The sequence below is a fragment of the Lytechinus variegatus genome, chromosome 7, assembly GCF_018143015.1.
Source record: "Lytechinus variegatus isolate NC3 chromosome 7, Lvar_3.0, whole genome shotgun sequence".
NCBI classification, from domain to species: Eukaryota; Metazoa; Echinodermata; class Echinoidea; order Temnopleuroida; family Toxopneustidae; genus Lytechinus; species Lytechinus variegatus.
The window spans coordinates 5,602,053-5,630,018 of record NC_054746.1 but is presented as its reverse complement, the minus strand read 5'-3'; the positions used below and the strand labels follow the sequence as shown (position 1 = coordinate 5,630,018).

Below are 27,966 nucleotides of genomic sequence, written 5' to 3'. Positions count from 1 at the left end.
AAATGAACAGAATGATTTATCTTAACTTTAAATAAAGAAGATCGGACACATTTCAAGAGACTGGTGATATATTATCACTTGCCATTTTACCCTAGGAAAGGCCAAGTAAGTAATGTCAAGTTATGTTTTTACGTATCAGTGATGGGCATCAAACAAACCTGTATTGATTCTACCTGTTTTAATGAATTGTTTGCAGGCAAGGATTATTTGACATGTCAATCGCAACGTGAGCCATGCCCAAGCCAACTTGACTGGTACTTAGCTGCCAAGATCACAAAAGCCTATGCTCCCATCGTCATCCTCCGGGCAAGATCATTTCCAAACTTTAAAGCATCACACAGTATTCATCTTGTGCTTCCCTGCAGATCCAGGTGACATCCCTCATACCACAGGTGACTTTCACTTACAAATTGGCTCTGAGCCAATCAGATGCAAGCATTTCAGTAGATTATAACAAATAGTGCAAATCACTATTTGTCTAATAAAATGCTCCCCGGATATCGTGCGAGGTGGTTGGATCCTGGAGCCTGACTCAGTTCTAACGATATCCCGATGTCTTCCAGGTGCCCAACCCATGACCATGTATCATGAAGCATCCTGTCAGTGCTGTTTGAAGACAAATTAGCTGTGAGCCAATCGGATGCAAGGGTTTTCAGTAGCTAATAACAGGTGCTCCCCATATATCATGTGAGATGGACGGATCCAAGAGCCTGACTCAGTTCTAATGTGTTCATGTCCTGGTGTCTCCCAGACGCCCAACCCATGACCTCTTCTCCCATCCATGCTCCGTTGAAATTATCCAGCTTACAGATGCGACAGAAGATGGCCAGGAAGTCATCGCCGCTGACATCCCCCGTCAGGGTCTTCCTGCTGTACCCGAACTCAGCAATCACATCCGAACTACCGGGGGCCCAGGCTCTGCAAGAACAGAACAATCAATTCTTTTAGAGAAATGTATCTCTGCTGAGGTGTTAAATGACAATGGAACCCTTAGATAAAGTCAGCTTGTGCAAAAACAGAACAATATATATAAAGAATAAGATTGATGAAAGCTTGAGAACAATAAGAAAGTTATGAGCATTTGAATGTCACAATCACTATTAAATGCTACGGAGATCCTCACATTGGCAATGGGACCAAGATTTGTGATGTCACAAGAGTACAACTCTTCCCCAAAACATCGAAATTTTGCTCATTCCCATGACAGTATCAACTCTCTTTATTTTGATATTTTTATGTGCTCCCATTAAAAAAGCACTTAATCTATAATCCCTAGTAAAGTAACTAGGGAGTTGTCCAACTGACATAACACATGTTGGTCGCACTGCCAGTCAATACTGATGTTAATAATCAAATTCTCATAACTTTCTTAGTATTTGTTATGTATTTCTCAAGCTTTCATTGATTTGTTTCTTTGATTTTCCTTTTTTCATGCAGGCTAACTTGTTTTAAGGGTTTTATTCTCCTTTAAAAACTTGGATCTCAAAATTTGAAATTCTCAAGAACAGCACAGAAAAAGCTTGATCTCAGAGTTTTTACACAAGTTGGAACCTTATTTTGCCTTGGGGCATTTTCACCACAGATGGACACAGAGGCAAAAAAAACAAATTGATATTCAAATGCTTTTTGTTTCTTAATAATACAAGACCTGAAGTTTTTTTTTTCCGACTCTGGCAGCCATTTCTTATTTTGAAATGGCCGCCAAAGTATGGATAAAAATTTTTGTGTTGAAAATGATACATTGATACATATTTTGTTTTGACAGATTTTTTTAAGAACTGGTTTGATCATGATGTTTTCCCCAGTGATTAAGCTTGCTATTTTTAATACTTAATGAAATCCCATAGAAAGAAACACCCTTAATTCATTTATCTGATTAAAAAAATATTGATGAAGTGTGTGATATGGTATGTAACGTCAGTTACCAAAAACATGAACTTTTTTTCTCATTTCCCAGAAAAGAGGATATAATGTATGAAACTTGGTAGATTTCCTCCTTAGGTAACATCCCTCCCTTCTACACCAAAATTAAAGATAATCAATTAACAATCAAGCCATAGTGTACCATTAAATATGTCTAATGTCAGTTACCAAGTGGAAAATGTAATGTCAGTTAATGAGATGTTATGTCAGTACCATGATAAAATGTTGGTTACCAATAGTGAATTGCAAATGTCGTAAATTTTATGGTGAAGAAATATTGCTTGTTATTCAAGTCTTTCACTTAGTTAAATCACACTAGGAGCTTGCTATTGACTTTTAAAAGGTATAGTTCACAAGGAATACTATATAAAATTATTAAGGAAGTTGCATTCCCATCATGCAAAAAAAATTACTGTGAAATTATTTTGCATGTACTTTAATTACGAAGTACCTAATTGTATCAGACAATTTTTTTTTCCATTTTTTTGGGGGGAGGGGGTACTTTTCCCAACCTATTGCCTACATCTGCAACATTTGATAAGCTTAACACTGTGATGAATGGGGGTTTCCAGAGCCCCTTTTTTATATCTAGGATTCTTTGAGCATTGCCGGGCTAAAAGTAAATTACTGGTTTTTATACCAGTTAATAGTGTAGATGTGCGATACAATTTTTGTTTTTGGTTTACAAGTATGAATGAAAAGTGAAATTTGACAGTTCTGATCAATGTTGCATGGATCCACTAAAGCTGTGTCTTTTTTCTTATATACAAATAGTTAAGTTTCAGTTTAGAAGTTGGAGTTTATTTTTGTTGACAGCTTAAAAATGAAATTAGCAAAGAGAATGATTAAACAAATTATGAAGAAATTGAAATCCGACAGAACAAGCATTGCTTGCACTGACCAGAATATAAATTCAATAACAAGTGGAATGCCTATGGCCGTCTCACCTGCATCATGCGGTTCAATATAGCAGCAGTGCTGACTTTGAAAACTACTCTAACTCGCACAAGATGTTCAGTGATACATGGTTACTCTTATGTCCACTTTTTATGAACTAGACCAATAAACTTACAGAGATATGATGGTTATTCAACAAAAAAGCCCAACATGGCCAAAGTTCATTGACCTTACATGACCTTTGACCTTGATCATGTGACCTGAAACTCGCAAAGGATGTTCAGTGATACTTGATTACTCTTATGTACAAGTTTCATGAATCAGATCCATAAACTTTCAAAGTTATGATGGTAATTCAACAGATACACCCAATTTGGCCAAAGTTCATTGACCTTTGACCTTGGTCATGTGACCTGAAATGCGCACAGGATGTTCAGTGATACTTGATTACTCTAATGTCCAAGTTTAATGAACTAGACCAATAAACTTTCAAAGTTATGATGGTAATTCAACAGATACACCCAATTCGGCAAAAGTTCATTGACCTTTGACCTTGGTCATGTGACCTGAAACTTGCACAAAATGTTCAGTGATGCTTGATTACTATTATGTCCAAGTTTCATGAATCAGATCCATAAACTTACAAAGTTATGATGGGAATTCAACAGATATCCCCAATTCGGCCAAAGTTCATTGACCCTAAATGACCTTTGACCTTGGTCATGTGATGTGAAACTCATGCAGGATGTTCAGTAATACTTGATTAACCTTATGTCCAAGTTTCATGAACTAGGTCCATATATTTTCTAAGTTATGATGACATTTCAAAAACTTAACCTCAGGTTAAGATTTTGATCTTGATTCCTCCAACATGGTCTAAGTTCATTGACCCTAAATGACCTTTGACCTTGGTCATGTGACATGAAACTCTAATAGGATGTTCAGTAATACTTGATTAACCTTATGGCCAAGTTTCATGAACTAGGTCCATATACTTTCTAAGTTATGATGTCCTTTTAAAAAACTTAACCTCAGGTTAAGATTTGATGTTGACGCCGCCGGAAAAGCGGCGCCTATAGTCTAACTCTGCTGTGCAGGTGAGACAAAAACTGCATGAGATTCGTCGAGGGTAGCCTAGGGGAGCAGACCTTTCTTCATTTTGCCTTTTTTGAGGGGAGGGGGAGGTTGGAGAACAAAAATGTTTAAAAAGTCGATAAAACTGATGAATATATGTATGTAAATGGGTGTATAGTCACAAAATCCATGTGTACAGTCAACGCAATATCAAATTAGTAAAGGGATACATCTAGCTGCTATGACCCCCCCTGTAAGTAAAATATTTACATTTCTTATCTTTTGATGATTTAAAATGTGAAGTATTATGAAACTTTTATGATTTTAAAAAGCCTTACATATAAGTACCAAGAAAATTATGCCTTTGAAAATCATATAGCACTGGTAAATGTTAATTTGTAATGTCAGTTACCGACAAGTGATAATAAAATGTTCAAATCAAAGAAAAGGAATTAAGAAAAAGAAAAAAAAAATTCATTGAAATGTTCCTAGAAACTCAGGTATACCTTCACATCAGGCTCACTTTCATGTGAAGCCCAGCACAGAAGATACAATGCAATGAATCTACACATTTGACTTCCATGTGTTATCTCCATGGCAAATTAAGTGTAACGTCAATTACCAGCATGGTCATGGAAAAATTCTCATAGCCCCCAAGAGACAAAATCAAATTATTTAATATTTTGACACATCTTAACCTAGTAACGAAGGTATATTTACATAATCAAATTATTACTCTATCTACTCAGGAACTTGAGATATTTCAGTTTTACTGAACACCCTGAAATTGCATGTCCTTTTTGCGTAACGTCAGTTACCAACACATTTTTGCTTGCTGATGCATAACAAATGTGGCTACATTGAAAAAACTTAGCATCAGAGTATACAGCAAGGTTCACATAATTGACTCTATCAAAAGCAAACTCCCATCATTTGTTGTTATAGAGATACACACCATGAAAGGCGTGTAAAATTGTGCCATGTTATGTCAGTTACGGTGAAAATGCTCAGAGGAACTGGAAGACTTTTTTCAGACAATAAGAGGTTGCCATCATTGCCATACTTCTAAAATACAACTTAAAAAAAAAAAATTATGATACAAGGTTTAACATAGCAGTGATGGTGTGTGAATGACATCATAAATATCTTATCACTTCTCTGTGACATCAAAGCTGCAGTTGATTATTCAATTTCTTGCTCATAAAAGAACAGGCACACAATACCACCTCACAAGCAGTAACTAAATGACAGTTTGAATGGTTGCTATGCAGGCCCTTGTGTTGTTTGAAGACTTGCGATTGTTTGCAATGGCACATAGCTATGGCAAGCTGCAGAGCATTGTGTACTGTTATGCTTATTTCTGCCTCCTGTGACATCACAAGAGGCAAAAAAAGATATAGTGGATCTTAATTGGGCAGGGCTTAGTATACTGCAGATAAATGCATGAAAAACGAAATAAAAATATTGAAATAATTTGATGCACATCTTAATTCAAGAGGTAATGATTTATAGTGAAGTAAAGACTCGTACATATTAACTGAAGATAACATGAATTTGTATGTCAGGGGACCATTTAAGAGAATCAGAAAGAAGCATACTCAATGATTTTCTCCAGCTTCTCCTTGCGTCTTGCTAGGGCCTGCCTGACAAAGAAGACAAAGATGAATGCCTGCCATTGCTCCATCAGATGCCTGTTAAATAGATCTCTCCTGGGTGTGATCTGAACCAGACACAGGTCCTCCAACTTCTTCTCTACATCCACAGCAGCCTGAAACAACAATTATAATGCCGTATTTACAGAGATGCCAAGTTCAAAGACCAGCTATGCGCGAGATTTTCTGTGAATCTGAGTGAGATCACAGACATTGTGTATAAATATATGGGGTAGGCTGCGATAGTTGCGTGAGACAGAGATTTGAGGGGATGAACAAGAGTCCAAAATGCTACCAAGTCTCACGCATATTGCGTGAGACTTGGTAGCTCTGTATAATTTACCAAGGGTGGCCACTTTACTTACGAAAACTGTTCCCCCAGCAGGCCCTGCTTAACATGAATAAATTATTACAGAGTACCGAAGTATGACGTTATCAATTTTTCCTTTAGGCATGCCAGCCTTGATACTACATTTTGGTAGAGCATGATAACCCCCCCCCCCCTCCACCATCCACATTTGGTGGGAATAGGTCCATGGGTCCCCAAGATATGACCTCATGAATACATAATTAGCCCCACTGAAGTCAATGTATTACTGGTCTGGTTCCTAACATTTAGAGCCAGGTCAATAATACATTGACTTTAATGGGGCTAATTATGTATTCATGAGGTAAAATCTAAGGCCCCCATGGACCGATTCCCACCAAATTTTGGTAGTCGGGGTTTTTTCAACATGCTCTCCCAAAATATGGTATCAAATATGCTGACATGCAAAAAAAAAGTTTTTTTATAACATCATCACTTTGGTACTCTATCACTACAGCTTTAGCTGGGCTGCCTTGTCTCTCAAGCATTCAAGGAATTTCTTTCTACCAGGTAACCACTTATTTGACCTGGGTGGAGAGTGGCAAATGTAGATAAACACCCTGCCATAGGACGCGAGTGGTGCGTTGGGGGTACCAGCCCTGGGGGGCGTTTCATGAAAGGACTTGTCGGACATTTTATCCGACAAGTACCAGTTTATCCGACAGTTACCATAGGAACAGTGCCTCTCAGCCAATCAGAATCAAGGAAAGATGTCAGATATGACAACTTATCAGATGAAAATATTGATGAAACGCTCCCCTGGACTTCCATCACAACACCCTGTCAAAGAGAAACACACATCCTTACTCCTATCAATAGTTTTGGTGAATCCTTCAACCAAACTTAAGTGGAATGCCTTTGGCCGTCTCACCTGCATCACGCGATTCAACATAGCAGCATTGCTGACTTTGAAAACTACTATAATAATAACAATACACTTACAGAGATAGGATGGTAATTCAACAAATACCCCCAATGTGGCCAAAATTCATTGACCTCACATGACCTTTGACCTTGGTCATGTGACCTAAAATGCGCACAGGATATTCAGTGATACTTGATTACTCTTATGTCCAAGTTTTATGAACTAGACCAACATACTTTCAAAGTTATGATGGTAATTCAACAAAAAATTCGGCCAAAGTTCATTCACCCTATGACCTTTGACCTTGATCATGTGACCTGAAACTTGCACAGGATGTTCAGTGATACTTGATTACTATTATGTCCAAGTTTCATGAATCAGATCCAAAAACTTTTAAAGTTTTGATTGTAATTCAACAGATACCACCAAATCGGCCAAAGTTCATTGACCCTAAATGACCTTTGACCTTGGTCATGTGACATGAAACTCATGCAGGATGTTTGGTGATACTTGATTAACCTTATGTCCAAGTTTCATGAACTAGGTCCATATATTTTCTAAGTTATGATGACATTTCAAAAACTTAACCTCAGGTTAAGATTTTGATGTTGATTCCCCCAACATGGTCTAAGTTCATTGACCCTAAATGACCTTTGACCTTGGTCATGTGACATGAAACTCTAATAGGATGTTCAGTAATACTTGATTAACCTTATGGCCAAGTTTCATGAACTAGGTCTATATACAATCTAAGTTATGATGTCATTTCAAAAACTTAACCTCAGGTTAAGATTTGATGTTGACGCCGCCGTCGGAAAAGCGGCGCCTATAGTCTCACTCTGCTATGCAGGTGAGACAAAAATGAGAATGTTTCATGTATCATGTTATAGAATACACAAGAAAAAGTGAGTGCGTGATGTCATCAGTCCCCTCATTTGCCTACCGACCAGGATGTGCAGAGAACTATAGTGTGAAATTAAGCGAAATTTCAAAATGTCATAACTTTCTCATTTTACATCTGATTTTGATGAAATTTCCGGTGTTATGCTTGTTGTTAATTTCTCTTTTTATTCTTTTAAAACTTTTTGCTGGTGTGAACTTGTCTCTTAACCTTGGTTATGATTTCAATATTGACGCCGTCAACGCCACTTACTTAAAAGGGGCACCTACGGTTTTGCTCTGCTACGCATGCAAGACGGAAATGTGTTATAAATATAACACATTTGTAACATTATAAATTTATGGATGTTACATCAAAAAGTTATTTTGATTGGGTGAAAATCTCTCATTATAATAGATGTAAGGTATGACTTACATTTGACTTTGGACGCGTTTTGCGTGGTAGCTTGAAAGACACCATAGGTTCCTGTTCAGCGAAAATGAAAATATGTGAGAGAGAAAGAGAGACAACAAAACCTTTTGAAATATTTTTCAAACACATGTGTCTTTCTACCAAACAGAGAAATTTTATTTTTGACATTTCAATAATGTCTTAGTCTTCTCCAATTCATTGTAATAATGTGGAGGTTACCAGCAGCTATAATGCACAAGCTTGCATGTAAATAACAAATGGAGCATCAACTTATTATGGGGCATCAGAAAAGTGCATGCTGAATACATACCTTCTAAACACCAACACTGATATCCATCAATTTTTTTTATTATGAATTCAGTATCAATGATTAAAAGATTTTTTATGGAGAAGAGCATATTGAACGTGAATTTTTGTACACCACCGCCCATCTGTATGCAGCGCTTAGAAACATTTGTATTAAGCGCTATATAAATGTTGCATATCATTATTATTATCTGTATCAGTGAAATGATATACACCATTAAAAATGTAGAGTCATAATTTTAATGGAAATTTATAGGGCTGATGGAACTTTTATTATAGAAATATTTATTTTTCTTTATAGGAGGGGGTGTGCATGATTCGCAATCATTTAAATTTTTTATAAAAGTTGAAATAAATTGAAATAATTATAACAGAAAATTACAAATATTTCTGGCTCTATTCTGGAATTGTTTTTAAGATATTCGGTTGGCCACGAGACACGGTTTAAAGAGTTTTAAAGATGAACCAAGGCTGGATAAACAAGATCAAACTGTAGGTTATGATTTAAGATACACATATATTTTATTAAGAATAGAAAACATTTGTTTAACAAAAAAAATATCAAAATATTATTTGCTACATTTCACTCTACTTTTGGTATATTCTTGTGTATTATGAATAAATATGGCATTGCTGCAAAAGAGAAAAAATACATTCCTCTAAAACTGTATATCATGTTTTGGATAGAGATACAGTTTGTATCAGGAGGGGAAATTTGAGGTTTTGAGAGTGTGTAACTTTATAATTTCTATTGCATTTCCACTCCTGTAATCTATTAAGCATTTGTACAATAACACCAATGTCAACGATTCTGCAAAATGGGGTGCCCGCCCTCTATGTTCATATATGAACTGAATGCTAAGAAAGTCAACAGAGCACTCACAGTATGAAGGAGTTGAATATCCGATGATACTTGGTAGAGGGCTGAAAGTGCACGGTAGTTTTTCATATTCCCAGGAGGATGGATCATTGTCTGTAGATATAAAGAATTATTAAGATGTAGGGTCTTAGAGGCGCAGATATTTTTTGACGTCTTGCGAGGTTGTTTCAGACAGAAAAAATATAGAAACTAATTTTTGACGTGCATGCCTATGAAAACCATCCAATACTGATAATATTGGACGAAATGAATATATTTTTGACGTGCATGCCTATGAAAACCATCCAATACTGATAATATTGGACGAAATGAATATTTTGCCCTGCCCACAAGATTATCCTTGGTTAATAAATGATTGTGCACATGAAGCTATAGCTCCTTTATCACAGATTTCTTTTGACAATACTCATCAGGCGCCATGCTCATGATTTATAGGATTGCCATAAATGATGGTTACTAAAAACATTTTTTTTTTTTGCTTCATTACTTTATGTTTAGCTTTGTGGGGGTATCTAAATGATAATAAGAATATTGGATGAGCAATTTTCATGGGATGCTTATAAATATTGTTACTCGCTGAAGAACAATATTGGATTCGTCTTAAACTCATCCAATATTGTTCTTCAGCTCGTACAATATTTCTTCGCATTCCATTCAAGGCCATCCAATACCCGGTATTCCCTAATTATCGACCAGTGGTTCCATAGTGAGTGGAGAGAAAATAAGGCAAAGACAAGCTGTGTTTATAAAAAGCTTTAAAGTGCCATCAAGTTGTCAAATCTTGCCAAGTCGACATATCATAATAATAAACTTATTATGTCAACATCGGGAAATACATGTATGTTATCTCGCAAAGTCAAAATACAATGTTGTATGCCAAAAGGACGAGAAACGGTAATTGAGATATAAAAAGTGTACATATCAACGTGGCGAAATACATTATGTCGTCACCATGTTGACAAGAAAACATAAATGGCGATATCTAATGTTATATCCAGTGTACACACACCATATCCAGTTGGAAAAGGAGATACGAATGACTTTACGCACGACTGGTAACCCCTTCTTGTGCTATGTAACATCCCTAGGTAATTGAGTTTGACCTAAGAACATGTTACAGTCGTGCGTAAAGTTGTTTGTAACTTTACGAACAGCTTTATGAAACACCCACCAGGATGCAGCATGGCTTGATTTTGCTACAGATTAAAATTCATGTGTGCCCACACTGTGACATTAAATTTAATGATTTACTTAACACATTTCAACATGACAAGATACCATATCTCACCATACAACTCTTCATACGTTGAATTGGTGAGATATCTCATAGTGGGGACATAAAACATTATATAAAGTCTTCTTGGCATTATAAATATCTAGCCATCTCACCAAGTTGATGGCACTTTAAAACCTCCGTACTGTGTCCCTCACATTTCTGTGATTTTAATTGGGTATAATGCCTTCAAGGTAAAATAATATTACGATTAAGTAGCTTTTGATGGTGGTGGTAACCATTTCACCCTTAAATTGGCCTTTTCCTTTCATGGTGGAAACTGTGGTGTAATCCAACTTATAGTTCTTCATATTAATGAAAAATTATTATGTCAGGTCATTTTTGACAGCATATTTACCAACCTAAAAACCTTTGAAGGTTTTAACCATGTTGCGGCTGAATGAGCACACTTTATAGATAAAGCAAAGCATGTCATTTTAGACAATAAGTATGATATTCACTTCATCTCCAACAATACCACAAGGGTATAAACACACGCTACTGCTGTGTGAAGTAGAGCTCGGCTGCTGTGAAACAAATCACAGGCAGACTGAGTGGGATTCAACTCAGGACCGCCGGATTACTAGATCAGTGTCATAACCACTAGACAACCGGAGTGGCCTTTGTGATCTGAGTTCAAACTACCCATAGACTGGATATTAAATCAACATGGAATAATTAATTTGTAGGGTGATAAAGACATAAAAAATAGGATATCATTCATTTTGTCTCTAAATATACCACAAATTTTATAATAAAATTATTATGCAACATTTATACAGCGCTTTATGCAAATGTTTCTAAGCGCTGCATACTATTTCCCCGGCTTTAGCACGGCTACCCTGATCGGGCGCTCGAGCATTCAAGGAATTCCTTCCTACCGGGTACCCATTTCCTACACCTCCGTGAAGAGTGGCAAAAGTATAAAAATGCCTTGACAAAGGTGTGCTGCGGTGGGGTTTGAACCCCGGACATTGTGGTTCAAAGTTCAGAGACTTATCCTCCGAGCCACAACACCTCTATTTTCATTCGTAATTTTGTTTTATAATCTTCAAATTGCTGTATAAACTGAATTACTATCCTAACACGCACTTCAATAAATTCAAGCCATTTTTTTTCTCTAAATTGCTAGATACTGACACTTTTCAATGCAATGCGATTCCTTTTTCTTTAAGGCCTGGTCCTACTAGCCAATGGACGCGAAACGTATTCATAAAGGACACAGCTGACAAGCAAAATTTTCATCCGTTTTCATCCACTGCAGATATTTGCGAAAACATAACTGAAAATAACGGAAGTGGGTAGTATGTAGCGCAGATGTTAAATGGTTGTTCATCGGAATCCTCACGGATGAAAATGGATGGAAGTGGATGACAGCTCCGAAGCTCCTTTATTTACAAGATGCATACACTTACATCATTTCTGTTTCTGTGTTACTAGTGATGTATAGACGTTCCATGTACCTTATCTTTCCTCCCTCTTTCTGTTGTTCAGCTTCAGTGGATCTGAGTTGCGAGGTTGCACAGAGGATGTAGAGGATACAGCGGACATTTAACGGATGAAAACGACATAGAACGTTTGTTGTTTGTACATGTCGCGTATATTCATCGTACACGGCGGAAAGTTCATCCGTTCTGAAAGCTTTGTGTTCTTCAGCTTCAGTGGATCTGAGTTGCGAGGATGCAGAGAGAATACAGCGGACATTTAACGGATGAAAACGACATAGAACGTTTGTTGCTCGTACATGTAACGTGTATTCATCGTACACAGCGGAAAGTTCATCCGTTCTGAAAGCTTTGTGTTCTTCAGCTTCAGTGGATCTGAGTTGCGAGGATGCAGAGAGAATACAGCGGACATTTAACGGATGTAAAACGACATAGAACGTTTGTTGTTCGTACCTGTCGCGTACATTCATCGTACACGGCGGAAAGTTCATCCGTTCTGAAAGCTTTGTGTTCTTCAGCTTCAGTGGATCTGAGTTGCGAGGATGCAGAGAGAATACAGCGGACATTTAACGGATGTAAAACGACATAGAACGTTTGTTGTTCGTACCTGTCGCGTACATTCATCGTACACAGCGGAAAGTTCATCCGTTCTGAAAGCTTTGTGCAACTCTAAACTTTCTGCGCGGATGAAATCACAGTGATAGAGCGTATGAAACACATATGCAGTGGGTACACAACGGATGCATAGCGTATTCCAATGGATGGCAAGATTTTTTTTCCGTTTTACATCCGCAAGTGGTGTGGGACCGGGCCTTAATGTAATGAAAACTAAAATAAGAACTAGACAAGTTATAGCTCTGATGAAAAACTCTGGTGTCATTGATTTCAAAGAAAAGTCTATCCCGACAAAAAGTTGATTTGAATAAAAAGATAAAAGTCCCAATAACACTGAAAATATCATAGAATCTGGTGTAGAACGAGACAGTTACAACATTTCAAAGATCGCTTAATTTCACAAAAACAGTTATATGCACAGGGACTGATGACGTCACCCACTCACTATTTATTTTGTGTTTTATTATGAGAAATATGAAATATTCTTATTTTCTCCTTGTTGTCATTTCAAAACAATTTTATTTCTCCCTGAACATGAGGTATTACCATTGTTTTTACATTTTATGGTTCAGTCAAGTTGGTCCTTATTGTCAAATCTGTAAAAAATGAAATATTGTATGATTCAAACAATAAAAAAAAAGACATAGTGAGCGAGGGACATCATCGACTTGCTCATTTGCATGTCACTGAGTTGTGCATATAACTGTTTGAAGAAAAATAGGGGGAACTTTAGAATGTCATAACTTTCTTATTTTACTTCCAATATTGATATATCTGTCAGTGATATGCTTGTTTGACTTTTCTCTATTGATTCAAATCAACAATTTTCTTGGGTGGACTTGACCTTCAAATGTCTGATGATATCAACTCACATTGTAACAATTCTTGCTCATAAAGAGGTTGAGTTGCACACGGCCATAGCTGAACATGGACAGTCTCTCCAAGATTAGACTGGCCAGGACATAGGCATGCTTCCGCTCTCCATCTTGGGGCAATGCTCCAACCACCTTTAATCCAATATCTACCAACAAAAAGAGGAAAGGTCAGTGGTGGGGACACACATTTTCCCTCCATTCCCCCCCCCCATTTTTTTTTTTAAACTATATTGCTAAGAGACCCTATAGATCTCTGGATGTTTTGAACAAAAGAGCAACATTTCTCTGTAACTTATATATTACCGGTATATATTTATGTAAGGGAAATGAGGCCGTCGTAGCTTTGTGTACTCCTTTAATTGTATAGCTTTCAATCATCAACGATCTTCATCAGGACTGCAAGCAAAAAATACAGAATACAACATGAAAGCCTCAATTTAATTTATATCTAGTTACTTATAATTCTATTCAAATATAAAGGTATGCATTCCTAACCCAGCTCGGTTTTGGAGCTTGGCACAGCGCCATTGTTCATGCTCACAACACCAAGCTTGAAATCACCTATTGCATCTGTCTTTCTTGATTCCACCCACCTTCCTCCCACGCAGCCGAATCAATGTCTTGAAAGACATCTTCTATTCTTGCTACTGGAGGCCTGATGTCCCTGTCCCCCATGTACTGCATCTGGTAGATATCAGCATGCCGCCACTGGAAACGCTCAGATGCTTCTCTCCTGATGTCCTCTAGCGTAGGACAAAACTGTTGATGCCTGCAGAGGCTGAGCACTCTGGGTGCTCCATTCTCTAATAACTCTCTCGACATGAATCCTGGACCTACACCACAAAAGATATATGAGAAAATATAGTAGTTCAATCAGTGAAATCACAGGTCTATATTATACAACAATTAACAGTTGGTCTTCCAGAGACAAGAAATCGCTCTGAATTTTCTGATTTATATCTGTGTGTCAAGAAAGACAAGAGTGAAAGGGAGTATTATCCCGGGTGGGGGCTCTTGGGATATTTTGATGGGGGTGTGCCACACAATACCCTGCAATGGGGGTCTAAGGAATCGACTACATGGGTAAAATAAAGGGTCTAGGGAACTACAAATATATCAGGCAGGCAGTGTGAAAAACAGGGTCTACGGCAACCTGTACTATAGATTCTACTGCAGACTGATTGTACTGTAGCTACAGTAGCGCTGTGCAAGTGGGCGCTATCTATGCATGGCGTAAGTTCCCGGGGGGCCACTTCCATGCACGAGTGGATACCATGCGCGACCATGGGGTCTCGAAAACCACCCTAAACACGTAATATCCATATTCTGAAAATGCACCCCTTAACAAGTATTGGCGTGTGAAACCCTACCCTTAACAAGTATTGGAAACAAAACGATACTCTTGGCAAATATTCCCTGAAATTAACCCCTTAACAAGTACAGGAATGTTTTATCGTTACGGGTCCTTCGGTCGTCGGCTTTACCTTATTTGGTTTAGTACGACCCCACCTTCTACACCTTGCGCAAATCGGACTCTAAACACAAAGTTTTGGGGCAAAAAGGACATCCTTTATAAAACATTTTAATTTTGTTTTATCATCCCCGCAAATTCGACCCTAAACACGTAATTTTCCTAGCGAAATAGATACCCTTTTTTCATTATTTTTGTGTTTTTGACACCCTTATCACGTTACGTACGTAACGTGCCTTATCGTGAAAAAGACACCCTTTTTACGTGTTTTTTGGGTCGCGCATGGTATCCACTCGCCAATGTAAGTGGCCCCCCCCCCGGGCGTAAGTTTCATGAACTAGACCCATATACCTTTAAAGTTATGATGACATTTCAAAAACAAAACCTAATGTTGATTCCCCAACATGGTCAAAGTTCATTGACCCTAAAAGACCATCTAAATTTCTCATGTGACCTGAAACTCAGACAGGATAATACACGTGATACTTGGTTACCCTTATGTCCAAGTTTCATGAAATAGGTCATATACTTTCTAAGTCATGGTGATAGGCCCTACATGTATTTCAAAAACTCAATCTTGGTTAAGATTCCAATGTTGACGACAACACTCTCTTGAATCCTGGGAACATGCATCTTTAACAAGTGGAATGCCTCTGGCCGTCTCACCTGCATCACGCGGTTCAATATAGCAGCAGTGCTGACTTTGGATACTACTCTAACTCGCACAAGATGTTCAGTGATACATGGTTACTCTTATGTCCTCTTTTTATGAACTAGACCAATAAACTTACAGAGATATGATGGTTATTCAACAAAAAACCCCAACATGGCCAAAGTTCATTGACCTTACATGACCTTTGACCTTGATCATGTGACCTGAAACTGGAACAGGATGTTCAGTGATACTTGATTACTCTTATGTACAGTTTCATGAATCAGATCCATAAACTTTCAAAGTTATGATGGTAATTCAACAGATACACCCAATTCGGCTAATGTTCATTGACCTTTGACCTTGGACATGTGACCTGAAACACGCACAGGATGTTCAGTGATACTTGGTTACTCTAATGTCCAAGTTTAACGAACTAGACCAATAAACTTTCAAAGTTATGATGGTAATTCAACAGATACCCCCCGATTCGGCCAAAGTTCATTGACCCTAAATGACCTTTGACCTTAATCATGAGACCTGAAACTTGCACAAAATGTTCAGTGATGCTTGATTACTATTATGTCCAAGTTTCATGAATCAGATCCATAAACTTTCAAAGTTATGATGGGAATTCAACAGATATCCCCAATTCGGCCAAAGTTCATTGACCCTAAATGACCTTTGACCTTGATCATGTGACCTGAAACTTGCACAAAATGTTCAGTGATGCTTGATTACTATTATGTCCAAGTTTCATGAATCAGATCCATAAACTTTCAAAGTTATGATGGGAATTCAACAGATATCCCCAATTCGGCCAAAGTTCATTGACCCTAAATGACCTTTGACCTTGGTCATGTGACGTGAAACTCATGCAGGATGTTCAGTGATACTTGATTAACCTTATGTCCAAGTTTCATGAACTAGGTCCATATATTTTCTAAGTTATGATGACATTTCAAAAACTTAACCTCAGGTTAAGATTTCGATGTTGATTCCTCCAACATGGTCTAAGTTCATTGACCCTAAATGACCTTTGACCTTGGTCATGTGACATGAAACTCTAATAGGATGTTCAGTAATACTTGATTAACCTTATGGCCAAGTTTTATTAACTAGGTCCATATACTTTCTAAGTTATGATGTCATTTCAAAAACTTAACCTCAGGTTAAGATTTGATGTTGACGCCGCCGCCGCCGCCGTCGCCGTCGGAAAAGCGGCGCCTATAGTCTCACTTTGCTTCGCAGGTGAGACAAAAATGACAGTGAACCCTGCAAATCAGTATCTAATATAAATAATCATATTCCACATTGTATGAAACCCTGATGTATACCTCCCAAATATGGAAATCATATTGTACCTTCATTAGCAGAGATAATAGTAGCAGTCTCTTCCCTCAGGGTATCACCAGGCCAGATGCATTCCCTGACAGTTCGTGCTAAGCTCTGGGTCAAAACAAATCTCTGCTTGGGACTTCTTAGAAGATTGGTGTGCTTCAGTAATTCTCCTTCTCTCTTTGGACGATTACCCGCAGACGCATTCTCGCTATTTACACCTTCTTTCCAGGGTTTATCCAAACATTGTGTACCAGTTGAGAAATGCCTGGCAGGTTGTCTGTTTCCACTTGAAGGCAAGGATATATGTTTCAAGCAGGACCCTTCCAGTTGGAGCTCCTTGTCATTGGACAGTCTTGGAGAGAACACATTGATATCTGTAGTACAAAGAGAGGCAGCAGGTAGACTTGGTCTTGTACTTGCAAGAACCACTAATCGTTGCATCCGCTGAAGCGAGTATGTCTTTCGTAGGAAACTAAAAGTGCAAAGTCTGTGGTGGGGTAGACCATGCACTGGGATGGTCTTCCGGAAACAAGACATCATTCTTGATTTTCAAATTTCAACCTGTGTCAAGAAAAACAAGAGTGAAAGGGAGGATATTTCGTACTTTTAAAAATTTCATCCAGGATTGAAATGATAAATCACCTCTGTGATTAAGCCCTTAATGCAGAAACGGGGCTACACCATAGATGGGGACATTGCTTGCGAGTGTGGGAAGGATCAGACAATGCAACACCTTCTGGTCTGCCCCCTTCTACCAGAGCAATGCACGACTGAAGATTTGGAGTCCTTTAACCCCAAAGCCAGATCTTGTATCCTCCATTGGACAGGTCTTGTGTAGTGATCCGAGAAGAACCTCTGTGATTTAATTTATAATTTGCTTCTTTTATTTCTAATGTGATCATATCCTATAAGGCAGCCTTCCCCTGGTTTAAAGAAAGGTTTTCAGCTTGAAAAAAGTTACATCTTCCGTTTCCGCTCATGGTTTACCAGCTGTTATGTGATAAGACATATCTCATATATTCAATAATATATCAATACATGTAATCAATGCATAACCAATACTTCTACAGGAAATCATATCTTTACCAACTCCAACTTTCTTAAGAAAGTATTATTCTACTTCCAGCTAAACTTCTGACCCACACACATTTTAGGGGTTTCTTGTTCTCTACATTTCATCAGACTTACTTTTGTCATCATCATCAACTTATTTATAATCATCTTCAATAAATGTATAAACTGTACAACCTGCATTGCTTTTCATTTAAGTCTGGTTGAAATTTGAAACTTAAACAAAAGTGCAAAAGACCCAACGACATAAAAACATGGTGTTAAGGACGCACGCATCGGTAAGGTTGGGGAAGAATAATAGGATACAAGATGACGGCGTAATCATCGGGCGAGTCTCTCCCGTCTTTTCATAATATCGTTCTCATTTTTTTCTTATGAATTCTTGTTTAAAAATGAAATCGATAGCGTAGAAATGTCGGAAATGAAGTTGTATTCCTTTTACAGGATTTAGGGCTAGATCTTTTAGAAGGAAAGTAGAAATCTTGGGGGCGAAAGTTTGAGGTTTTTTGGCGGTGTGTAGATGAATGAAATAGAATTCCTGGCGTCGTGGAGAGTAGGCATACGTTAGTAATGGATTTTTACTCTCTTGAAGCCTCCTGGCTAGTCTAACGTTAGGCTAGATTCTATCTGTTGTTAGTATAGAAAAAACAGAAATTAATGCATCATAAGTATTTGTTCAATATTTGCACAAATAAATGTTGACTTTAATTTTACATATCAAATATCTTGAGTCCTCTTGTCATTTATATAGAAAATGAACAATAAATTGTAAGTCAAAGGCTTTCACCTCAATAAGAAAAGAGATGAGGCCTCTAGTCTTAGCCATGTCATAATTTGCATGTACTTTTCAAATGTTGTGGAAAAGCAAATGTTCGGTGTATAACAAAACACCTTAACTTTAGGTATGCTGTTTGCATAAATTAAAGAACTTCATCCTTATTGAAGCTCACAAATATCATTCTAAATTAGGAGAATCATAAGTGCTTCATCTTGTTAATTATGCTTAACTTGCCTGTAATTTTAATATGACTGACTTTTTGTGTGTCACTTTAAATTTAAGTCTTGCATCCAAAGACACATTCATAAATAAACACACCAGTCTTGAATAAGACTAATCAAATAAAACCTGCATTCAAACAATCAAGGATATGTGATGAGCCGCCTTTCACGATCTCATTCAAATTTACTGAAAGCAGCGCTAATCCATTATGCGTCAAAATTTTATAACCACAAAAACGACAAATTGATATAGGCGTAAATATTCATATCTGAATGACACGCGCCTCAAAACCCAAGCGAACAACAACAACAACGCATTACACGCATTCCATTTGATCATTTAAAGCTAAAAAATATGGCTTGCCAATTTCTAATTACATGAGCTTATTTCCTTAAGCTCAAATAGCATTTAACCTCCAAAAGAAACATTTGACCTTGAGCTAACCTTCATGCCCAAAAGAAGGATAATCCAAATGTGACCAATGTAAATGTGTATAAAACCTAGACGTATCTGCAACACATCATTTCTATGCTTAACCCTTGTTATAGAGTTTGTACAATAAATAATTGTTCTTTCAAACAGAATACTAAACCATTTCTAAATTGACCTTATGGAATTCAATATCTTTTCTCATAAAATGAGCCACATTTATCTCCATGTCATGTCTGTTTAACAAATTGATACGTTATAATTTCAACTCGACCTACGTGTACGAGTACCAATATCGGTCACGTATCGCTTCATTGTTTATGCACAGCCAATTACTGTATCGTACTATGCATACATACTTAGGTCAAGTAAAGTCCAGTTTTCTTCCATATCCAACCAAAATATACATTTATGGTTTATACATAATTATTAAACGATAATTTATCTTTAGACTCATTTCTGGGGCAGCATTTCTCGGCAACTAAATTTCATCATAAGATGACTTTCATCTTTCAAACATCCCTTCAGCTTGAACATAACATGCGAACATGTTTTCTACAGGACAAATTAGCATAAATTCCGAACGACTTCATGGTAGCTTCTTCTTCTTCTTCTTCTTAGATTGGTTTGAGTGGCAATTAGTCATATTTGACTATTGTCGCCATTTACTCTATTAATAAAAAATCTCACTTCTCACATAATAAAATTATTACCAATACATATGTGAAATATTTTTCATGTGCATCCTTCTAATATGAAAAAGGGATAATTATGATATAGTTTGCCTTAACTGGCGTAACTCTAATCAAAATGGCATATAAACAAATCTTCACCAAAAACAAACCGCTAGCTTCAGCTCAGTTCCAACTAGTTGCGCTTGCCCTGTCCTTTCAAGATGCAATCATACCGGTCAGCACGGTACATTGTGCCGATTTTTCGGACGTAAATGCCTAGGTCACCCATGCATAGACGAGGGGGCGCTAGTGTACCTGTGCTTACAGATGGGTTAAACATTAAAATAATTTGTTTCTTTTTTTTAAAAAAAAAACACAACATCAACAAGGCGGAAACACTTGTGGGCTTTGTAAGTTATATGTGCAGAACATATTGTACATATTATATCATACATTATTATGCATATATATATTTTTTTCTTTTCACATTAGACTTGTACAATCATATCCTTTCATATTTCTTAATAAACAATACAATATAAAAGAATAGTACATCACTCCTTACTGAAACGTTTCGTTCTTGAAACGAAACGTAAAAGTGCTTTCTGTATCCCTGGATCATCTTTTTTTAAATACTCCATTATTTGTCCAGGCTGTGATTCATTCAAATCTACAAGGAGCATTGATCTTTCAATTATATATTTTGGACAATGTAAAAGATAATGTCTGACAGTTTCTACCTCACGACATGTATCACAAAACCCTGTTTGATGGATCCCTAATCTATGTAGATCTTGGTTAAGACCAGCGACTCCAAAACGGAGACGATGGAGCACAGTTTCCTGTCTCCCTAGATTACATTTATATGTGGGTAACACTGATGGTTGCAACTCTTTCAGTGCTGAGTTAGTTTTATTCCATCTTTCTTGCCAAACTATCTTACAACTTTTTGAAATAAGTTGCATAATCTCTGATAATGTTATTTGATTATGAATTTCTATTTTGTTTGATAAAGCTTTTTTTGCGCAGGAGTCTGCTATTTCATTTCCTTTTATTCCACAGTGACCAGGGATCCACTCTAGGTATATATCTAAACCTTTATATTTGAGTCTTGTAGTAATAGTCAGAATTTCTGTGATAATAGGATCGTCTTTCCGATTCTGTAAAGATAAAAGTGCACTTAATGAATCACTGAAAATAACAACACCTGTATATATATCTAAATATTCTATCCATTCCAGTGCAAGAATAATCGCAATCAATTCCGCCCTGTAGGAGGAGGTGAAATTAGATAACCTTTTGCCTTGGTGAAAAGAAAAATAAGGTACATAGAAAGCGGCTGAACTAATTCCCTTTTCAGGAGCTTTGGATCCATCAGTGTATATATGGAGTTGGTGTGACCATTTTGTATGTATCAGTTCCAAACTCAGTTGTTGCAATTGTATTGGATGGTCCGATTTCTTAATTTGTGAACTTAATTCAGTAGATATAACTGGTGGACAAAATAACCAAGGGGGAAAGGCTGGAGAAATAATATTTTCAATACTAATTTCTTTTCCTATCTTGGATTGAAGCCTATAACCAAACGGTTTACTAACGTTCTTACCTTTAAGATAATTGAACTGCCAACATGGTTTGATACGTGTTATTAATGGGTGATTACTATGTCTTTCTATATTTTGTCTGTACTTGCTTGATAACATTTGCCTTCTTAAATCTAAAGGAGGTTCTCCCATTTCCACCTGCAGTGAAACTAGCGATGTCAACGGCAGCCCGCCAGCACATATTCTGAGTGCTTGATATTGCACCGAGTCTAACAACTTTTTTGTAGTTACTGGAGCACTATCATAAGCTTGACAACCATAATCAAAAATTGATCTAATAATTGCCCTGTAAACCATGAGTAAGGACTTAGATGAACTTCCCCATTTAGTTCCTGTTAAACTTCGCAATATATTTAGTTTCCTTTTACTTCTTGAAACTACGTTCTCTATATGGGGAAGCCAAGACAATTTGCTATCAAATATCATTCCTAGGAAACGGTGATTATTTTTATAAGTGAGTATACTCCCTTCAAACTTGACTGTTGGAGGTGTAACGTTTGTAAGCTTAGTGAAAAATACCGGAACAGTCTTCTCAATAGAAAAATTGAATCCCCAGTCTTTAAACCAGGTACATAATATATCTAGATAAGTTTGTATCCTTAATCTAATATTCTCTACATTTTTTCCAGAAAACCATATTGCACAATCATCAGCATATATGGATATTGTCACTTCAGGATCAATTGGAATATCTCTCATCATGACATTATATAAAAGGGGGCTCAGAACACTCCCCTGGGGAGTCCGTTATGGATTTGGAATGTTCTGGATTCAGTATTTGTAACTCTTACCTGAAAGGTACGTTCTGTTAAATAATTTTCTAAAAAATGTAACATATTTCCTCCTATACCACATTGAGCTAGTTTGTACAGTAATCCATCAATCCAAAGACTGTCATAAGCCTTTTCGACATCCAAAAATACTGCAAGAGTGTGCTCACTGCAATTGATAGATTTTTGAATGTCATTTTCTAATAAAACAATATTGTCAGTTGTACTACGACCTTTTCTAAAACCGCTGATGAAATTAGGCAATAAGTTATTTTTATCTATGTACCACTGCAATCTATTTTTTATCATACGCTCTATAACTTTGACAAAACAAGATGTAAGTGATATTGGTCTGTAAGAGATAACGTTTTTTGAGTCCTTACCAGATTTCAAGATTGGCACTAAAATTGAGTGTTTTAGAGAACTCGGGATATCCCCGGATTCCCATATTCTATTAATAATGTTCAACATTATTTCTTTTGTGTTTTTTGGCATATTTTCGTATACAATGTATGGAATATTATCTTTTCCTGGAGCAGCAAATTTAGTAGATTTAACTGCTTTCTCAAATTCATTCATCGAGAAAGGTTCATTAATGACATGTTCATTTTGGTAGAAAGAGTTTTGTACTTCCTTTGTTAATGTTTTATTGATATCTTGTTTTTTGTGTCCTAAGGATTGGAAAAAAGTTCCAAAAATCTCTACTCTCTCTGGTAAGGACGTAATGGCTTTACCTTTCTCAATCAAAATAGGCATATTTTGTGATTTTTTGACAGGTACGCCATTTAAACGTTTTATACATGACCATATCTTTGTCTCTGGCATGAATCTGTCTAGTCTTCTGCAAAAAGCTTGCCAGTATTCCCTTTCCGCTTTCCGGAGAACTCGTTGGGCTTCTGCCTTCTTTTTTTTGTATTCGTTAATTCTATCAAGTGTAATTTTTCTTGCTAGATGGTTTCTTATTCTATTTCTTTCTTTAATCTTTTCAGTACATTCCTTGTTCCACCATGGGACAGGATTTTTTCCTGTCTTTCTTTTTTTTGGAATTGCTTCATGAATACATTCTTTCAAGCGTTCCATAAATGTATGAAAAATGTTCTGAATATCATCTTCAGAATTAATTATTTCATTTTTTATAATATTTTCACATTTGTATGCAAATATAGGCCAGTTAACATTCTTAAAAGAGATATGTTCATGAGACATGTTATCTTTGGCCTGATTACTTAGATTTACATGATTTTTTCCTTTCTTTCCAAGTGTTATTTGAATAATAATTGGAAAATGATCACTCCCAAAAGAATCTTCCATAACCTTCCATATCGCCTTACCGGCCAGTGATGGGGAGGAAATACTCAGATCTAAGCACGAAAGTTTTCCAGTACAAGGATCAAGTCTAGTTCCTGTTTTATCATTCAATACTATGAAGTTATTCTCATATATAAATTGCTCAATGGCTTGTCCGTTTCTGTCGGTTTTGTCACTGCCCCAGAGGGTACTATGGGCGTTGAAATCACCTAAGATTATTAGGTTATCTGTTTCATTAACATTCTTCAACAATATGTTTAGAATTGATTCGTTTAATCTTTTGCATGGATTATAAAAGTTGATAATAGATATTATTTTATTGGTGACATATATGTTAACTTGTTGTAATTCTAGACTTGGATCATTGATTGGATCTTCGTACTTAATCCTATCGTGGATATATATTGCACAACCCCCTCTTCGCTGACCTTCCCTATTTCTTGGAAGGCATGTATAATTTGGAATACAAAGTGAACTATTATCATAAAACCACGTTTCTTGAACACAAATTAAATCATATTCTTTATTTGTTTTTAAATGATTAAGTAGCTCTTGTCCATGCCCTAATAAGCCCTGAGAATTCCATTGAAGGATGGAAAGTAGGGCAAAGAAAGCGTTAGTTCCTGCGTTGTTGAGTTATGATTTCCTTTTTTTGTTGCCGCAATCTTCTTGCAGCAGTTAAAATTAAAGCATTTATTTCTTCTTCTTCTCTCCCTTCAGTTAATGACATAATTAATTGACATATAAAAACAACAATTTGCTCATCACTGGCTAGACTTATGAAATTAGGTGTGGTATTCTTTGCCGATGTACCGGCTGACCTGGTAGCCTGATCTTTAACTTCAGACAGTGGTGTATCCCTTTGTTGGGTGTTGACAGGAAAGTTAGTCTCCATAGGTAGTTCGCTTGGAACCGTTGCTACCTGTGGATTTGTAACTTTACTCTGGTTATCTGTTACATAGGTTTTTACTCTTACCTTAGGTACTGATTGGGAAAATTCCTTAGCATCATCAGTGACTGTCTGTGTGACTTTTTGTTCACTTTGTGTTTTCCAGACCTGGGATGCTTCAGCATATGTTAGCTTTCTTATTATCTTTATTTCTTGAACTTCTTTTGCTTTTTTGGCCTGCTGGCATCCTTTGAATGCAGCGGAGTGTTCACCTCCACAATTGGCACATATTGGTGTCAATTTCTTCTGGCACTGATCAAAATTATGATGATCTCCACATCTAACACACCTAATCTGAGATCTGCATATGTCAGCAGTGTGACCATACCTTTGACACTTAAAACATCTGGATACAGGAGGGATATATGGTTTTACTGTAAACATCTGGTAGCCTAGATTGACATTATGAGGGAGATCTGCCAGACTGAAAGTAAGAATCACACTCCTCATAGGAATAAAAATAGGCTGATTATTATCAGCACCTTCTCTTTCTTTGTCATTTTTGTTTCTTTGGTCTTTCTTTACTATTCTTTTTACTGCTGTCACTTTCTGGTCTCTCAATTCTTCAAGAATATCCTCTTCTGATGTTTCAGTTGAGACACCATATATCACTCCTTTAGTTCCCGACCTACTTTCCGTGACCTTTACTGGTATATTGCCTATGTTTTGAATCTGTGAGATGGATTTCATTTGCTTTAGGTTGATACATTTTACCAGCAACCCAGTGCTAATGGGTTTAATAAACTCTACTGGTTGTGAAGTCACATCTCTGATCGCTTTTTTTACTTTTAAGGGATCAATATTCCTTAAATTCAATTTCTTCTGTCTATCTATAGGTGCTATAAATAGCTTGAAATCAGACAATCTTTTGGTAGAAGTAAAACCTGGAGTACGATATGATGTATTCGAGTCAGAGTCTGATGATGCGTTTTGATTGATATTTTCAATTGTAATATCATCACTCTTTTCTCTTTTTCTTTTTTCTGGTTGGTAAGAAGTGCTTTTTTTTCGACGTGGTCTTTGTATCATCCAGATTTCTTCATCCGTACTCGTTATTGTATGGTCCGGCTCGGATGCCGCCGGCCCAGTCGCCATGATTGGCCTTTGGTAAAAGGGCGGGAAATTTGAATGTTAGTACGGTACGTATATAGGTGCGACCTACGACATAAAGTAAGTGTGAAGTGCTCAAAAAAGCCCACAAATGCTCGCTTACCCTGTCACTTGACCATAGGAAGGATGTTCCAAATGCACAATTTAGTCTATAACAGCGCGATATTGGTAATTTATAGAAATTTTCTGATATTTTCGGAGATAGTGAGTTGCACGTCCTACTGATTCAGTCCGTGAAATTCCTAATGGTGTCTCGTAAAAAGGAAAAGAAATTGTGAGATTCACAACAAAACATCACTTTTGAGGTTTTGTGACCAAATTACTAATTTTCTTACATTTGCAATTTATTTTTCACTAGACAGTAACTTGGGAATAATTTTTGTTTCGTTCGTAGGTAGGATGAGTGACACATGGTTCATTGAATGAGTGGTGGACCGTAGAGATACAAAAATTACAACAGAGTGAACAGAGAGCAAGGTTTTTGTTCATTGAATGAGTGATCATAACCTTGTTTATTTAATGAGTGATAATGCCCATGAATGACACGCACAACTCAGAACAAGTAAAAAAAAAGAAGAGAAAAACAAAGGAAAAATATAGTCATGGTTCCCCCTAGACAGCTGGCAGCCGTCTGTTTCGAGGAGTTTTTTAACATTTTTTATTTTTTTAATTTCTCCTCGTCGACAAACACTCGCTAGCGTGTCCCCGCCATTAGGGGAGGTACAACGCAAAATCCCCCCGGCGGGGCTCATCGATTTTTAACTTAATGAAAAAACTATATATAAAAAGAAGCTTACCAAAATGCAGCTTGTTATTTCCTCTAGGCATTAATTGGCATCAAAGTGGTAAAAAATCAATTCGAAAGGAACAAAAACAGTGACTTTCCTCGGCTGTCGTGTAGCTCCCAATTCACTCGTTCCTCCGAAGTCGATAATGTACACAAACATATGAGGTGGGATGAACTTCCGGGTCAACTGCTTATCGAAACCGTTGGCCAATCAGATCATCTCTTTTACGTCAGGCTTATGAATATTAATATTCTTTTCCTTTTCAACGTTTGCTCGCGCTCGCCAGGCAAGCTAATAAAACTTCAACATCCGGGCACTGTATATGTGTGACGTAAAGGTCATGGGGCGGTGTCTAACTTTCGCCGGCCACTTTTCATGAATAATTCATTATCAAGATGGCTGCCCACTCTCTCCGAGTCGCAAGTGTCAACTTTTAGTTAATTTAGAGACAATCCTCTGAATGCCAGTTTCAAAGCGGGAATTTAGGGTAAGAAACTGTCGTTACTTAAACATTATCACCTAAAGGTGCATATGAATGCACTGTTTGTGTAAAATATCACGGTATTGAGGAGAAAAACAAGAAATTAGCCGTGGCCATGGCCATTGAGCCCCCGTGCAGACGACGGTTAAACTTCGGTCTGTGTATTTGGTGAGTGAAGCCAACGAAGTTCAGCTGAACAACCAACATTAACAGAGACCGAAGCTTTTGGTCTAGGTTCCCCCACACATCATGAGGCCATTACAATAAACGGCGTAAGCAAGTCTTATACACACACATTCAATGGGCATCAACACAGTTACGTGTTATCTTCGATTAACTTGTACAGGAAATACTTAACAGGTAGAATTAAGCTGTGGTACCGTATATCTGCGTTAGGTCACTTGCCATTATTCAACTTTAGCTGGTTTCCAAAGCTGCAGCAAAAACCACTGACAAAACGATAGATTACATTCATACAAGCAAGATGTCAATCATTTAGTTTTGTTTTCCTCTTCTTTTTCTTACCACTGGCACATGTAGTTTCGCGGAGTTATGATAGCAATTTTGATCGTTCCCAGGCCAAGCACGGACAGACAGGGGCCGATTGCACGAAAGGGTCTTTCCAAAGACCGTCCTCGCGTGTGGCCCACTGATCTCTCCCCTACCTGGATGGGAACAATAACGCTGATTGGCCTATTCCGTGTTGAAGCACCGGAAGTTGGTACCTCCGCACGCCGAGTTCCCCCAAAAAGCCAAAATCGGAGTAGAGTCTGGTACACGGCAACAGTGTCAATTCTTAATTATACCAAATCAACTCTTATAACAGCACTTTTC

General features: G+C 37.2%; 1 protein-coding gene across 1 annotated transcript; it reads right to left on the bottom strand.

The window, feature by feature from the left end:
* Window positions 1-82: 82 nt before the first annotated feature.
* Window positions 83-27,779, bottom strand: LOC121418284 (dimethyladenosine transferase 2, mitochondrial-like). The gene is made up of 8 exons (XM_041612063.1): window positions 27,658-27,779; window positions 16,972-17,509; window positions 14,078-14,317; window positions 13,482-13,630; window positions 9,280-9,369; window positions 8,094-8,144; window positions 5,493-5,662; window positions 83-918 (listed from the first exon to the last, which is right to left on the bottom strand). Exons 2-8 carry the CDS (start codon window positions 17,486-17,488, stop codon window positions 684-686), a joined length of 1,452 nt encoding a protein of 483 aa, XP_041467997.1. The 5' UTR covers window positions 17,489-17,509; window positions 27,658-27,779; the 3' UTR covers window positions 83-683.
* Window positions 27,780-27,966: the final 187 nt, after the last annotated feature.